Here is a 16,865-nt window from a genome sequence, read left to right on the forward strand (position 1 = left end):
TGTGGCAGGGGTGGAGCGCACCATGCTTGTCCACGTGGTCCCCACGTGAAGGAACCCGCCCTGCGCGTGTGAAAGGGCGAGAGCAGCGCGAGATAGGGCCCAGCGCCTCAGATCTTTGTTGGCAACCATGGCTTCGGCTTCTCAAGGCACTGACGACGGCAGCCGCAGGAAACCCCGCCTGGCTGCCTCTTTGCAGATCAGCCCCGAGCCCCGCCCCTGGCGACCGCTACCCCCTCAGGCCCAAGGTGCCTGGGAGCCCGAGCCCGCGCCCGCGATGGACCACGCGGAGGGCGGGCAGCCCCAGGTCTCGGTGTTGAGGGACAGTGGGCCTGGGGCAGGGGCCGGAGTCGGGGAACTGGGGGCAGCCCAGGCGTGGGAAAACTTGGGGGAACAGATGGGGAGGACCCCGAGGGTCCCTGTGCCCCCCGCAGGGCTGAGCCTGCCGCTCAAAGACCCACCTGCCAGCCAGGCCGTGTCCTTGCTCACGGAGTACGCGGCCAGCCTGGGCATCTTCCTGCTTTTCCGGGAGGACCAGCAACCAGGTGAGGCCGGGCCGGGGCGTGGGTGTGCCAGAGGACAGAGCCGCGGAGGGCTGGGTCCCAGGACACGGGGAGGGGGTCTGAGGAAGGTGGACCTTGGTCCCTATGCTCAGAGACACCGCCAGAGCAGGACCTGGCCTGAGCCTGAGACCTCGGGGTGGACCCTGCTGTAAGCAGCGGTCTCCAAGAATCACCAGCCACACCAGATGCTCAACTGTGGCAGGGTCATGGCAGGTGAACGTTCTCTCCACCTGAGGTCCAGGGAGACTGAGGCCCCTTGGTATTTCTGCATACGTTTTTAGAGCCACTTACACGCAATTTAAGTTGCCATGCCGGCATTGGAGATACCGGAATGAGAGCCACTCCCCTGACTTAAAGATGTTATTAAGCACAGCTTGGTAAATGTAACACCGTGTGTATGATACAGAGGTAAACCGTTATTTCCTCTTCTTCAGTACATACCCCTCAAACCCCTTGACTCTGTGTGTGTGTGTGTGTTTAAGGCAGGGTCTTACTCTGTTGCCCAGACTGGAGTGCAGTGGAACAATCTTGCCTCACTGTAGCCTCTGCCTCCTGGGCTCAAGTGATACTCCTGCCTCAGCCTCAGCCTCCGGAGGAGCTGGGACTACAGGTGGACTCCACTACACCTGGCTAATTTTTGTTGTTTTTTTTTTTTCTGTAGCGATTATTTGGTTTTAAAACCATGTTGCCAAGATTGGTCTTGAAATCCTGGGCTGAAGCTCTCCGCCCGCCTAGGCCTCCAAAGTGCTGAGATTACAGGCGCAAGCCACCGCACTTGGCCCAGGGTTTTAATTTAAAAGTTAATTGCAGACATGCTCCTTACCTGTAAGACATTATGCTCCTTACCTGTAAATACGTTCACGTGTTTGTGTGTGTGTGTGTTTTTTGTTTTTGTTTTTGTTTTTGAGACGGAGTTTCACTCTTGTGGCCCAGGCTGAAGTACAGTGGCACGATCTTATCCCACTGCAACCTCTGCCTCCCGGGTTCAAACAATTCTCCTACCTCAGCCTTCCGAGTAGCTGGGATTACAGGTGTCCACACCAAGCCCGGCTAATTTCTTTTTGTATTTTTGGTAGAGATGGGGTTTCACCATGTTGGCCAGGCGGGTCTCAAACTCGTGACCTCAAGTGATCCGCCCACCTTGGCCTCCCAAAGTGCTGGGTTACAGGCTAGAGCCACCTTACCCAGCCCTCTTTTTTTTTTTTTTTTTTTTTCCTTTGAGAGAGTCTTGCTCTGTTGCCTAGGCTGGAGTGCAGTGGTAAGATCTCAACTCACTGCAATCTTTGCCTTTCGAATTCAAATGATTCTTGTGCCTCAGCCTCCTGAGTAGCTGGAATTACAGACTTGTGCCGCCGTGCCCAGCTGATTTTTTTGTGTTTTAGTGGAGATAGGTTTCACCACGTTGGCCATGCTGGTCTTGAATTCCTGTCCTCAGCCCCCCAAAGTGCTGGGATTACAGGAGTGAGCCACTGTGCTCGGCCTCATATATATTTCTTAAGAACAAGGGCATCTCTTATGTAACTACATACGATTATCAAATCCTGGAAATTTAACATTAATATACTACGATCTTCTAATTTCTATTCACATTCAAATTTTGCCAGTTGTCCCAGTAATGACCTCGTGGCCATTTTCTCCCACCCCAGTATGACATTATAGTTAGTTGTCATGCCTCTTTAATCTCTTACCTGAAACAGTTCCTGTCTTTGTCTTTCACAATATTGATGTCTTTGAAGAGTAAGGGCTGGTAGTTTTGCACATGTCCTTCAGCTTGGGTTTGTTTCCTCAGGACTGAGTTCAGGTGATGTGTTATTGAAGTGATGTCGAGTCCTTGGCCACGCATCTCACCGGGAGGTTTGCAGTCTTGGTTTGTCCCCTGGCTATGTGACCTGCGGGGATTTGACTAGGGTTGCATCTACCAGGTGTCTTCACTTTCTTCTTTGTGCTGAATAAGTCATCCAGGGGCATTTGGAGATCTTGTAGATATCCTGTCCCCATAACATTGTCACTTGTGGTTTTAGAAAATCATGCTTTGATGGTTCTCCCCAGATTCAGTCGCTGTTAGGATGGCAGCCACGTGCTGGTTTTCTAAGGTCAACATCCCTTCCACGTCTGTCTGTGGTTGCTGGTTGTGATGCCCGTTTAGAGCAGAGAGATCTCAGTGCTAGTGAGGAGTGCTGAAATGGGTTCCCTTCCAAAAGGGAAGTCCCCAGAGGGGCAGTGCTTGGGAGAAACAGTTTAGCAGCAAGTACTGTGAAATTAAATAAGCCTGCACCTTTGACCATGTGATCCCAGTTCCAGATTTTTCATCTATTTTGTGTTATAAGTAACACCCAAAATGATACTGTTTCATAGAAAAGGTGTTCAAATACAGGGCCACTGGAGGAGAGGAAATAAAATCAATGTGTGTGTGGCAGGTGGAAGTGCTTGGCGGCTTCCTCCTGAGAACAGGGTGGCATGGGCTCTGGAGAGGGGACCTGGATATGGGTCCTAACACAACTTGGGCAAACTGCCTGCCCTTTCTGCTCATCTGTGAAATGGAGTCACGCATCCCTGTTTTAGAGGAGTTGGGCGAGGACTTGGTTGAGTCAGCGATGGGTCACAGCCTGCAGAGGCACTCAAGGGTGTGCGGGGCATGGGGTGGAGATGGAGCCCGGTGGAGTAAGGGAAGGGCAGTCAGGGTCTTGTTACTCTGGCTGTCCTCGATGTCAGGTGTCAGGAGGAGGCAGAGGTGGTACCTGTCACAGGGCCAAAGGCCGGGGGGCTCCTTCCTCACCTTGCTCCTTCCCCAGGTCCCTGCTTCCCCTTCTCTGTGAGCGCGGAACTGGATGGGGTGGTCTGCCCTGCGGGCACTGCAAACAGCAAGACAGAGGCTAAACAGCAGGCAGCGCTCTCTGCCCTCTGCTACATCCGGAGTCAGCTGGAGAGCCCAGGTAATGAAGGGAGGGCCAGGCAGCTGAGCCGCAGCTGGGGACAAGAGGCCCGAGGCCGGCAGTCCTGTGGGGAGGCTGAAGTGGCTGTGCGTGTGGGCAGGAGGTGGGTTGCTGCACGAACCATCTGGGCATCAGGACATCACCTGCAGGGAGCTGGGGCGGGGGACAGGTGCCGGTCCCTGCTTTCATGTCCTCTGGGGACACTGGGGGTAGGGACTGCTAGAAGAGCAGCTCATGGAATGTCCTGTGTCTGGAAGATGAAAATTTCCTCTCCCCTGTTCCTCGGCTTCCTGAGGGATGGAGGGTGTGCCTTGGCACCCACACCAGCCCATCCTCCTTGTCTCTTCCAGAGTCCCCCCAGACCTCCAGCCGGCCTCCACCGCCCCCCCTGAGCGTAGGTAGGTGAGCTCTTGCGGACGCAGGCTCTAGTGTTGAGGGGAGAGGCGTGGGCCCCCTTCTACTGCACTCTCTTGCCCCGGCACAGACAGCATCCTGACCCATGGGCAGCGCTGCGCAGCCTTGGTGAGCGCCGGCTTTGACCTCCTGTTGGACGAGCGCTCGCCATACTGGGCCTGTAAGGGGACTGTGGCTGGAGTCATCCTGGAGAGGGGTAGGGATCGCCCCAGCCCCAGCCCTGGTCTCCTGGGAAGGGCCCCCTTGAGCTGCTTGCCTTAGGCTGGGCCCTCTCTGCCCTCCCTGCACAGAGATCCCGGGTGCCAGGGGCCACGTGAAGGAGATCTACAAGCTGGTGGCCCTGGGCACCGGCAGCAGCTGCTGTGCCGGCTGGCTGGAGTTCTCGGGCCAGCAGCTCCATGACTGCCATGGCCTGGTCATCGCCCGCAGGGCTCTGCTGAGGTGAGGGGCTGTGGGGTGGGCGCCTGACAGCAGCCTTTGCCAGGACAAGGTCGTCCCCAACCACCTTCTACCTGTCACTCCTAGGTTCTTGTTCCGGCAGCTCCTGCTGGCCACACAGGGGGGCGCCAAGGGCAAGGAGCAGTCCGTGCTGGCCCCCCAGCCGGGGCCCGGACCCCCATTCACCCTCAAGCCCCGCGTCTTCCTGCACCTCTACATCAGCAACACCCCCAAGGGCGCGGCCCGTGACATCTAGTATGCAGGGCCCCTGGGGCAGGCGGGGGATGGGGTGCCCTCGGTTGGGCTGCTGGGTGGGGGCCAGGGTCAGAAGAGTGGCCCTGATGCTGGTGTCTGTCCCCTCCCGGCCTGCAGCCTGCCCCCCACCTCAGAAGGCGGCCTCCCGCACAGCCCGCCCATGCGCCTGCAGGCCCACGTGCTCGGGCAGCTGAAGCCTGTGTGCTACGTGGCGCCCTCACTGTGTGACACCCACGTGGGCTGCCTCTCAGCCAGTGACAAGCTGGCGCGCTGGGCCGTGCTGGGGCTGGGTGGTGCCCTGCTGGCCCACCTGGTGTCTCCACTCTACAGCACCAGCCTCATCCTGGGTGAGCACGTGGGGAGGGCTGGAGGGTGGGAGGGGAGGGCAGGGAGGTCACTCACCTTGTCCTGTCCCTTCTGCCCTACAGCTGACTCATGCCACGACCCTCCGACTCTGAGCAGGGCCATCCACACCCGGCCCTGCCTGGACAGTGTCCTGGGGTCATGCCTGCCACCTCCCTACGTCCGGACCGCCCTGCACCTGTTTTCAGGGCCCCCAGTGGCCCCCTCTGAACCTACCCCTGACACCTGCCATGGCCTGAGCCTCAACTGGAGCCTGGGGGACCCTGGCATCGAGGTTGTGGATGTGGCCACTGGGCGCGTGAAGGCCAAGTGAGAAGGGCTCCGTGGGGCCGGGCTGAGGAGGGGTCCTGGTGATGGAGGGCTCCATGCATGAACTTCCTCACCTCAGGTCTAACCCCAGCTCAACCCCTTAGCTCAGCCTCTTGGCTCAACCCCTTACTAGCTCCGTAGTGGTAGTGACACCACTGCCTGTCCTGTGACTCCTGTGACAACGTCACAGTGTGAGAGGAGGTCGTGTGAGGCGTGTGGCAGGCCTGCTGGTCCAGCTTGTATCTCTCTTATCTCAGTGGCATCCTCTCTTCATCCAGTGCTGCCCTGGGGCCTCCCTCCCGTCTCTGCAAGGCATCCTTTCTCCGGGCGTTTCACCAGGTGGCCAGGGCTGTGGGGAAGCCCTACCTCTTGGCCTTGAAGACCTACGAGGCTGCCAAGGTCGGTCCCCATCAGTCCTGGTCCCTCTCCAGCCCTGCAATCCCTGCCCCCTGCAGGCACCTTCTCTCACCCACCTCTCATCTCCTGCCCTAGGCTGGGCCCTACCAGGAGGCTCGCCGGCAGCTCTCTCTCCTCCTGGACCAGCAGGGCCTGGGGGCTTGGCCCTCGAAGCCACTGGTGGGCAAATTCAGAAACTGAAGCTGGCCTCGGCGGGCCCAAGGTCCCGGAGCCAAGCTGTACCCCTGCTGGGGGAGTGCCCTGTCTGAGGAGGGTTGTGGGGGAGAACGTGGGTTGTGCAGGGTGAAACTGGGGTTGGAGGGAAGGAGGAGCCTGCTGTGGTTGGGACGCTGCTGCTGCACATTTGGGCTTGAATAAAGAAGTATTTCTGGTGACTGTGTAGTTGGCTGTGTGTGTTTTGGGGTGGCCAGGGGCCTTTTGTTTGCGGGGAGAGCCCCTCACGCCTCCTTTGGGAAGCCCTGTGTTCACTGGGCTCCCACCTGGATGCTCTCACTGAGCCACTGAATTGTCACCCCAGCCCCTGTTCACAGGGCTGGAGGCAGGTTTAGGAGGGGAGGTGACCTCCCCTGGTTCCTCCTGTTTTCCAGCCTGTGTGCTGGGGGAGGCCACTGAGGCCATGGGTTGTGGGGGTTGTAAAGGGCGGGAGGAGGGCAGGCTGCTTGGGTATGTGAGCATTTTGTCCTCTGGCCACAACTGGGGCTCCAAATCCTTGCCTTTCTGGGCCCCTAGGATGGGGGGGAGTGGCAGAGAACACCCTTCCCTGGTCAGAGCTTCAGCTGCCGTGGCCCTCGATGGTGCTGTGGGTGTCGGGGCAGCCCCGTGTTGAAGGATGTGGGGAGGGCATGAGCAGCATCAGTCCTTTCCCTGGACTGCCTGACTGTTTGACCTGGGCAAGTCATTGGACTGCTAGAGCCTGTGTCTTCCACTGTGGAGAGGGACAGTGCTCCTGCCCGGTGTGGGCTCGGCAGTTCTCTCTTCTTTTCCCCCAGGGTAGCATAGTAAGCCCACGTGGCAGTCAGGCGCTCTGTTGACTCTGGATGGGGAGAGAAGATGGTAACACTAAAAGCATGCGCGTGTGCGCACGCATACACACACACCCCTGGAGCTTCGCCGGCATGGGCATTATATCCGTTGAGCGAGGAGCACAGCAGCTTTGAAGTCCAGGGACCTGGGGCCAGGGATGGTAGAGGACCATGGCCAGCCCTGTGACCCCCACCCCGTGACTCCCTCCCTGCATCTCCAGCAGTTGCAGGGTTCAGAACCACAGGCTGCTCTCCCCTGTGGGCCTTGGGACACTGGTCAAAGATGGTGTGATGGTTAATTTTGTGTCGACTTAACTGGGCTAAGGGATGCCCAGATGGCTGGTAATGCATTATTTCTAGGTGTCTGTGGGGTGTCTCTGGGAGGGATTGACACCTGATCATTGGGCTGAGTAAGGAGATTGCCCTCCCCAGTGCAGGCAGGCACCATCCAATCCATTGAGGGTCTGAAAAGAACAAGCAAGCAGAGGAAGGTGAATTCACTCTCTCCGCTGGAGCTGGGACATCACAACTCCTGGGTCTGTGGCCTTCAGACTTGGACCAGGACTCACACCATTGGTTTTCCCAGTTCTCAGGCCTTTAAGTGTGGGCTAGAACACCATCACCCGGGCCCCCAGCACTCACAGCAATTGGTGGGACTGCTTAGACTCCATATCGTGTGAGTCAATGCCTCACAGTACAACTCTATATATCCTGTTGGTTCTCTTTCTCTAGAGAACCCTGACCAATGCAGACAGCCCCCTCCAGAGCTGTCACTCAGGGCCAGGCCTGATGTTGAAGTCGTGAGATTGGGTCCTCTCCCTCCAACCCCTCTTGTCTCTGCCACTGGGCATGTGTGGCCATGGCCATGGCCATGGCCATGGCCAGCCACTTAACCTCCGTGCATGTGCGTCAACTCTTCTAGAGAAATAATCAGAGGGCTGGTCCCAGGGGTGTGTTCCTGGCCAGCCTGCCCGTCTGCAGGCCTAGGCTTTCCTTCTGCTTTCACTGGGCTCATGCTGTCTCCTTTTCCCACAGTGATGATGACATGGGAGAATCTGAGAGGGGTGGGGTGGAAGAAACAGCACCAGTGGACAGATCAGATAGCTCCAGCAGGCCCCAGCCAGAAGCGTGGCGTATCTGTTCTGTTTTAACCTCCCACAGCTCGCCATGATGGATGCAATCATTGCCTCAGTATACAGGTGAGGAAACTGGCAAGGTGCAGTTAGGTAACTTCTGGAAGGGCACCCAGCACCTGAGGTGGGCTGGAGCTGTGGTAATGTGCAGGCCACCGGCCTTCCAAGCCGTTCAATTGCAGTCACCACCCACAGCTGCAGCTGGATTTCTTACATGACCTTGGATGAAACTCTGAGCCCCAGTTTGCTCATTTATAAAACAAGGACTAGGTGATATCCTTCCTAACGTTCCCTCGTGTTCTCTGCTCTGCTCTTTCCCGACTGCTACAGGAGGTCAGGAGGATGCCCAGAGCTGCAGGCTGGCAGGCTGCAGGGGGGCGAGGCTGGAGCTGGGAGCATCAGGTTGGGAAAATGGCAGCAGGGAGGGCCGGAGAGGGGAGCTGAGGCAGGAGGAGCTGCAGTTCACATGTGCAAAGGACAGGAGGTGAGCCCTTGCCGAGGGAGGAGGACTACAGAGAGGTGTTTGCACCAGCAGGAAAGGTCCGCAGGGCCTGGAAAGCCAGGAAAGCACCGATTTCTTGTTTGAGAAAACAAAGATTTTTACCTTAGGTTTTGCTTTTTTAAAAAAACAAAAAACAAACAAACAAAAAAACCACTTCTCAGGCCAACATTGAAATAATTATTTCTCACTCTTTTTTTTCAGGGATGGAGCAGGGGGTTTAAAAACACCCAAACCTATTACTTAGCCTGTGTATTACACATTGTTTTCCCCAGGAAATAATTTAAATTGATTTTCTTTCTGTACTGCAGTAGTAACTACGACCAGATCTGGAAATATACCAGCCATTTCAAACTTCAGTTGGATGCAATGAGCCTTTTGGTGTTCATTAATCACATAATCACTGGGTAAATCAGTTATTCAAATTGGCATTAACTCTGTTGTGTTGCGCCAAATAAATAATATTTGCCCCCACATTGCATAAATCTGCTTGTCCAATCCTTTCCTCCCAAGACAGTCTTTTCGGCCGGGCGCGGTGGCTCAAGCCTGTAATCCCAGCACTTTGGGAGGCCGAGGCGGGTGGATCACGAGGTCAGGAGATCGAGACCATCCTGGCTAACATGGTGAAACCCCGTCTCTACTAAAAATACAAAAAACTAGCCGGGCGAGGTGGCGGGCGCCTGTAGTCCCAGCTACTCGGAGGCTGAGGCAGGAGAATGGCGTGAACCTGGGAGGCGGAGCTTGCAGTGAGCCGAGATCGCGCCACTGCACTCCAGCCTGGGTGACACAGCGCGAGACTCCGTCTCAAAAAAAAAAAAAAAAAAAAAAAAAGACAGTCTTTTCACGACACCAGAGTCGCTCGGTTCTTTTGACTCAGCTTGTTCGTTACTGCGGGGTGATGATGAAAGCTGCTTTTGAAATGCAGATCTGTTAATGCCTAGTTGGCTGTATCTCCTCTGGGTGAAGTTTTGCCAACAGCAGCATATTCAAATTGGGAAGTGATGTCATTTCACTTGGCACAAGTCAAATTACCTCCGAGTGCCATCCCGTCACTTCATCCTTCCTCCTGCAGCCCAGGGCACCCTCTGTTCCGTGCTGACCCGTGTGTTGTCTTCACTCCGGGACAGAGTGTGCCGAGTGGAAGTGTAGACCTGGAAAGTCTCTGGGAGGCCAGGGCGCCGCTCTGTCTCCCCAATCCTCAGTTTCCCCACTTGCCAACTGAGACGGGGTCACAGACATGCAGCCTGCAAGGCCATGGTGAGATGAGGTGGGAAGTGCACCCTGCACTGTTCATGGCTCTCTCAGCAGCCCTCAGCAGTGACTGTCATCAGGCCTGTTTGCCATTAGCTCCTAGCATGGGGCCTTGTCCCTTTCTCTCCATCTTCACCTGTGGGGCCTCCCACATAGAAGGTGCCCAACAAGCAAGCACTGAATGGAAAATTAGTTAACTAGAGGATCACTTGCAGGAGTGTAACCCACCCCTATATAGAGAGAGACCAGAAGCTCTGTCCTCAAAACCCTTCAGAAGACAATTTGAAAATTTCCATTGTGCTCTGAGCCCTTTTCCTCTGCCCTGGAGCAGTCAGTGAGGACCTAGAGAAAAGTTAGTGAGTGTCTAGAAGAAAGTAAATTGTTACCTTGCCTCATGGTTTAGTGGTGACATTACCTTTTAAAAATTACAGTTTTAAAGATACATATATATTTTCTGTCACCCAGGCTGGAGTGCAATGGAATGATCTCATCTCACTGCAACTTCAGCCTCTCAGGTTCAAGTGATTCTCCTACCTCAGCATCCTGAGTAGCTGGGACTACAGGTGCCCTCCACCATATCTGACTAATTTTTGTATTTTTAGTAGAGATGGGTTTTCACCATGTAGGCCAGGCTGGTGTCAAACTCCTGGCCTCAAGTGATCCACCAGTCTCGGCCTCCTAAAGTGCTGGGAATACAGGCATGAGCCACCATGCCTGGCCTAAAAGATATTTTTTAAATCGATTTTCCTGGGTATCCAGAGGCAGCAGGATGAAGTACCCTTCCCTCTGTGCCATGCAGAAATATTAACTCAAATTGGATCGCACACCTGATGCAAGAGCCCAAACTGCAAAACTCTCAGAAGAAAACATAATAGTACAACTTTATGACCTTGAGTTAGGCAAAACTTTCTTAGATATGTCATCAAAAGCATCATGACAAAAGAAAAAATAGAAAAATTGGGACTCCATCAAAATAAAAACCTTTGTGTTTCAAAGGGCACCATCAAGAAAGTGAAAAGAAAGCTCACGGAATAGGAGGATATTCTTGCAAATCATGTATCTGATAAGGGACATATGTCTACAGTATATAAAGAACTCTTACAGCTCAGTAATAAATTCAACCCAATGAACGGGCAAAGGATATGAATGGACATTTCTCCAAAGAAGATACTCAGGCCAGGCACGGTGGCTCAGGTTTGTAACCCCAGCACTTTGGGAGGCCAAGGCAGGTGGATCACTTGAGGCCAGGAGTTCGAGACCAGCCTGGCCAACTTGGTGAAACCCCATCTCTACTAAAGATATAAGAAAAAATTAGGGCCAGGCATGGTGGCTCAAGCCTATAATCCCAGCACTTTGGGAGGCCAAGACGGGCAGATCATGAGGTCAGGAGATCGAGACCATCCTGGTTAACACGGTGAAACCCCATCTCTACTAAAAAATACAAAAAATTAGCCAGGCGAGGTGGCGGGCGCCTGTAGTCCCAGCTACTCGGGAGGCTGAGGCAGAAGAATGGCGGGAACCCGGGAGGCGGAGCTTGCAGTGAGCCGAGATCTGGCCACTGCACTCCAGCCTGGGCGACAGAGCGAGACTCTGTCTCAAAAAAAAAAAAAAAAAGAAAGAAAGAAAAAATTAGCCTGGCGTGGTGGCAGGTGCCTGTAATCCTAGCTACTCAGGAGGCTGAGGCAGGAGAATCACTTGAACCTGGAAGGCAGAGGTTGCAGTGAGCCAAGATCGTGCCACTGCACTCCAGCCTGGGTGACAAGAGCAAAATTCCGTCTCAAAAACAAATGGTATTAACAAAGAAGATACTCCAATGGCAATAAACACATGCAAAGACACCCAGCACCATTAGCTATCAGGGAAATGCACATCACCATGCTAATGACAGCTGGAGGTGTTGGTGTGCACATGTGGTCCCAGCTACACAAGAGGCTGAGGCAGGAGGATCACTTGAGCCCAGGGGGTTGAGGCTGCGGTGAGCTATGATTGTGTCACCCTGCACTCCAGCCTGGGTGACAAAGTGACATCCTGTCTTTAAAAAATGCAGTATCACTTTACCCCCACTAGGATGGCTATAATAAAAAAGGCAGATAATAGCAAGTGTTGCTAAAGATGTGGAGACATTAGAATCTTCGTGCACTGCTAGTGGGAATGGAAAATGCTGCAGCCTCTGTGGAACACTTAAGCAGCTTTTCAACTGATCAAACATGGTTAATATGTGACCCAGCCATTCTGCCCTTAGGTGTAAACCCAATAGAATAAAATATATGTCCACTCACAGATCTGCACACCAGAGTTCACAGAAGCACTATTCATAATAGCCCTCAAATGGAAACAATTCAAGCGCCATCAACTGATGAATGGATAAAGGAGATGCGGTTCATCCATATCATGGAAATTATCCAGTCATAAAAGGAGTGAAACAGTGACACATGCTACAACATGATTAAACCTTGGAAACTTCATGCTGAGTGAAGAAAGCCAGACACAAAAGGCGATGTATTAGATGATTTCATTTACATACAATATTCAGAGTAGATAGACAGATTTGTGGTGGTCTAGGTCTGGGGAGAATGGAGGAATGGTGTGTGTGTGTGTCTGCTAATGGATGTGGGATTTCTTTTTAGAGTGATGAAAAATGTTCTAAAATTGAACATGGTGGTGGCTGCACAACTCTGAATATGCTGAAAACCATTGACTTGGAGTTCAAGACCAGCCTGACCAACATGGAGAAACCCCGTCTCTACTAAAAAATTAGCCTGGCGCAATGGCTCACATCTGTAATCCCAGCACTTTGGGAGGCCAAGGTCGACGGACCACGAGGTCAGGAGTTCGAGACCAGCCTGGCCAATATGGTGAAACCCCCATCTCTGCTAAAAATACAAAAAAACTAGCCGGGTGTGGTGGCGCATGCCTGCAGTCCGAGCTACTCAGGAGGCTGAGGCAGAAGAATTGCTTGAACCCAAGAGGCAGAGGTTTCAGTGAGCCAAGATTGTGCCACTGCATTCCAGCCTGGGTGACAAAGAAAGACTCTGTCTCAAAAAACAAACAAGGCAGTGGCTCACGCCTGTAATCCTAGCACTTTGGGAGGCCAAGGCGAGCAGACCACGAGGTCAAGAGATCAAGATCATCCTGGCCAACATGGTGAAACCCCATCTCTACTAAAAATACAAAAATTAGCTGGGTATGGTGGCACGCACCTGTAATCCCAGCTACTCGGGAGGCTGAGGCAGGAGAATCACTTGAACCCAGGAGGTGGAGGTTGCAGTGAGCTGAGATTGCGCCACTGCACTTCAACCTGGTGACAGAACAAGACTCCATCTCAAAACAAAACAAAACAAACAAACGAAAACAAAAATTAGCTGGGTGTGCTGGCAGGTGCCTATAATCCCAGCTACTTGGGAAGCTGAGGCAGGAGAATCACTTGAACCTGGGAGGTGGAGGTTGCAGTGAACTGAGATCATGCCACTGCACTCCAACCTGGGCAACAGAGCAAGACTCCATCTCAAACAACAACAACAACAACAAAAACCATTGGCTTGTACACTTGGGTGAATGGTATATGAATTATATCTCAGTAACGTGGTTGTGTGAAACATCTTAAAATTCCATTTTCTTGAAAGTCAGGGTTTCTATTACCACGCATTGCTGTCTTAAAAGACCTGATCTGGGCTGGGCGTGGTGGCTCACGCCTGTAATCCCAGCTCTTTGGGAGGCTGAGGCAGGCAGATCACCTGAGACCAGCCTGGCCAACATGGTGAAATCCCATCTCTACTAAAAATACAAAAATTAGCTGGGTGTGGTGGCACATCCCTTTAGTCCCAGCTACTTGGGGGCTGCAGCAGGAGAATCACTTGAACTTGAGAGACGGAGGTTGCAGTGAACCAGGATCACACCACTGCACTCCAGCCTGGGCAAAAGAGTGAGTGAGACTGTGTCTCAAATTGAAAAAAGACCTGATCTTCCTGATGTCCTTGTGCCTGCCTTGGGTGCATGCTCAGACGCTATGGCAACAAAAGCCAGGTGCTGCGGCTCTCATAGGAGTTTACTCCCCACAAGGCAGTCTGGCGTAGATGGCCCGGGACTGGACGGGTGTCTGCCGCCCTCACCTCGAGGGGAGGTGGCCTCCTCTTGTAACTGACCCACAGGTTCCTCATCCCCTCTGCTCACTTTCCTTTTGGTCCAGACTTAGTCACAGGCCACACCTCACAGCAGAGGTGGCTGGGAAATGAGTCTGGCTGCAGCTCCCTGTTTCTTTACTAACAGGTCGGTGTGGGGTGGTGGGGAATGGTGGTGTCAGGGTCAGTGATCTTTCTCACAGGGTGCTGGGAAGGACCGCCAGGCCCTACCCCGCTGTACCCCCGAGAAAGGCCTGGCCATGGCAAGGGAGCCTTCTGGCTGCATGGACCCAGGCCACATGCCCAGCATCACCCTGGGGAGTTCCACCCTCTATCCCCTCCTGCCCTGACCACATCTCCTTACTCTGCTCTGTCACTTTCTCTGCTCCAGACATAATGGCCGCCATGATCAAGTACGTCCCTACCTCTGAACCTTTGCATGTGCTGTTCCTCCTTCTCCAAAGTGTGTCCTCCAGAGGCCCTCACACCTCACTGCCCCTCCCTCCTCCAGGAATTCTCCAATGTCATGGCTCAGTGAAGCTTTCCAGGGTCACCCTCTGCAAAATTGCAACCTCTCCTTAGCAACCCCCACGTGCCCCTGCTTTCTTCCTCATGGTTATTTGTCTCTTCTGTTCCTGGCCAGACCACCCAGGACCTGGAACCATATCTGGCACAGTGAAGACTCTGGGTGAACGAATGCAGAATACATTTGGGAACACCACCAGCCAGCAGTGCCGGGAATGCCGCAGCCCAGCGGCCACAGTCTGACACCCCAGCCACTTTCCGCAGCCTCACCCATACCCAGTATCCTCTTCCCAATCTGGAGTCCTCTTGCCAGCTAGTCCTGACATTCTCCCAGGGACCCCGGAGCAAGTTCATTTATTTTCCAAAGATCCCAGGGTCTCCAACTCAAACACAGGCATCCAGCACGCAAGAGCGTGTGTGAGGCTTCCTAGGCAGGTGGGTAGGAAGGCAGGGGCCAAACCCTCCTTGTAAGCGAGACTGTGTCCGTCCCCCTGTTCACTGCCTTGTCCCTGGTGCTGACCACGGGGCTGGTGCACAGTGGCACTTGGCAAGATGAGGGAAGCGGGTACCGCTCCAGGGAAAGGATGGGCATGCACGTTCACAGCACACCTCCTGCGCGTTGGGCCCTGAGGGGAGAAGGCTTTAGGACACATGCATAGGGCTGCACAATGATTCCCAAGGTCACCACGAAAAGGAGATGTTTCACTGCATACCAGAGGAGGTGTTGTCTGAGAAGACATCAAGTGTGGATGTCAGGGTGAGGTGGCGACTGGGTCTGAGTGTGTGTTTCTCTCTGTGAGTATTTGCTGATGCACTTTGGGTGCAGATTCTTCCTCCCAGGATGGCAGACCAGCAGGGCGGGCCAAGGCGGCTGGAAAGCCCAAACTCCTCACCCGCCCAGGGCCGGAAGCCAGTGCTGGTCTGGATGGCTCTGTGTGGCAGGCCAGGTGTCACTAACGCAGGCCTCCATAACAACGGTTTCGGCACTGACCGAGTGGTTCCGTGAAATACTAGAAGCTGAGAGAGCCCGTGCCCTTCTGCAAAGGCTGGACTGTCACAAAAGCCCACCGAGAGCTTTGCCTGGGCCTTTCCTGGGCCTTGAAGCACGACAGGATAATGAAGGAATTCTTAACGGGACCCGTTTAGATTTAAACAAGTGTTACTGAGGGTCTGAAGAAGCTCCCCAGGCCTCCACAAACAAGCCTTATTGGGGACTAAAGGAACTCCCCAAACCTCCATGATTTAGCAGGAAAGATGAGGGTATTCACCCCAGCACCTGGACCCATGTAGATTAAGTAAATTTACTGAGGCTCCAGAGGAAGAGCTTCAGGACTCAGATCTTAGTTATACATTAAAAGAAGTTAATCACTTATGTCTTTAGATGAATGCACACTTACACGTAGACCTAGAGCTGAGAAGGTGTATAAGGTCTGGATAACTCTGTAGTTTTGAGTTGGTCTGGCGATAATTTCCAGGCTTTCTCTCTGTAACTGGTGACAGAAATAAAAATTCCCTTCTCTCCAGTTCATCTGCATCTTGTTATTGGGCCACGAGAAATAATCAGCCCAATGCGTGGTTTGGTTTGGGAGCACTTGGAGCCTCTGTGGGACGTGAGCCCTTTATCCATGACATGCAGGGTCACATTAGTCAGGGTGGACCAGCTGCTGCAACAGACAGCCCACCGTTTCAGGGACTTACTACAGGCGTTATCTTGCTCAGGCCACCCACCAGCGCAGGGGATCAGCAGCCGGGCTGCCGCCTCCCTCTTGCAGCCCTCCTCCCTTAGGGCAGGCCTACAGACGTTTCTGTAAAGGACCAGAGAGTAAATTTTTCAGCTTGCAGTGTAGGCCATAGACTCTAAGTCGTGACTGCTCAGCTCTGCCAATGGAGCGCAAACATAGCCAGAGAGGATACCCAAATGAAGAGCCCGGCTGTGTTTCAAGAAAGATGTATTTATAAAAACAGGTTGCAGATGGGAGGCAGTTTGCTGACCTCTGCCTTAGGGGTTTGGAGCATTTGGAAGGATCCTCTACATTGGGCTGAGGCACGTGGAGGGGAGGAGGAGGGCAGAGGGTCATGCAAGAGATGTTTGCAGCCAGTCCTGGCAGTGCCCTGTACCCTTTCTGCACACCCCACTGACCAGAACCCCTACCTGCAGGGAAGATGGAACCGTGGGCCAGTGGTGGCACAGAGGAAGAAGAACCAGGTATTGGCAAACCCATTGCACTCTCCGCCACCAGGAAGGGAAGAGAACAGCCTCACAGTGTATAGCAGCTGATACAGTTTGGCTGTGTCCCCACCCAAATCTCATCTTGAATTATAGCTCCCATAATTGCCAGGGGTTGTGGGAGGGCCCCGGTGGGAGATAATTGAATCATGGGGGCGGTTTCCCCCATACTGTTCTCGTGGTAGTGAATAGGTCTCACGAGATCTGATGGTTTGATACGGGGTTTCCCCTTTTGCTTGGTTTTTAGTCCCTCTCTTGCCTGCTGCTGGGTAAGACGTACCTTTTGTCTTCCGCCGTGATAGTGAGGCCTCCCCAGTCACGTGGAACTGTGAGTCCATTAAGCCTCTTTTTCTTTATACATTACCCAGTCTCAGGTCTGTCTTTATCGACAACATGAAAAC

General features: G+C 53.7%; 1 protein-coding gene across 1 annotated transcript; it reads left to right on the top strand.

Annotated features, from left to right (window-relative positions):
* The first annotated feature begins 14 nt into the window (after nt 1-14).
* ADAD2 (adenosine deaminase domain containing 2) lies at nt 15-6,061 on the top strand. Its single transcript, XM_025370711.1, has 10 exons — nt 15-542; nt 3,353-3,493; nt 3,844-3,891; nt 3,978-4,103; nt 4,198-4,348; nt 4,433-4,600; nt 4,718-4,947; nt 5,029-5,272; nt 5,551-5,671; nt 5,765-6,061. The coding sequence occupies exons 1-10, from the start codon at nt 128-130 to the stop codon at nt 5,867-5,869; spliced, it is 1,749 nt and encodes a 582-aa protein (XP_025226496.1). The 5' UTR covers nt 15-127; the 3' UTR covers nt 5,870-6,061.
* Nucleotides 6,062-16,865: the final 10,804 nt, after the last annotated feature.

Source organism: Theropithecus gelada, chromosome 20, assembly GCF_003255815.1.
Source record: "Theropithecus gelada isolate Dixy chromosome 20, Tgel_1.0, whole genome shotgun sequence".
NCBI classification, from domain to species: domain Eukaryota; kingdom Metazoa; phylum Chordata; class Mammalia; order Primates; family Cercopithecidae; genus Theropithecus; species Theropithecus gelada.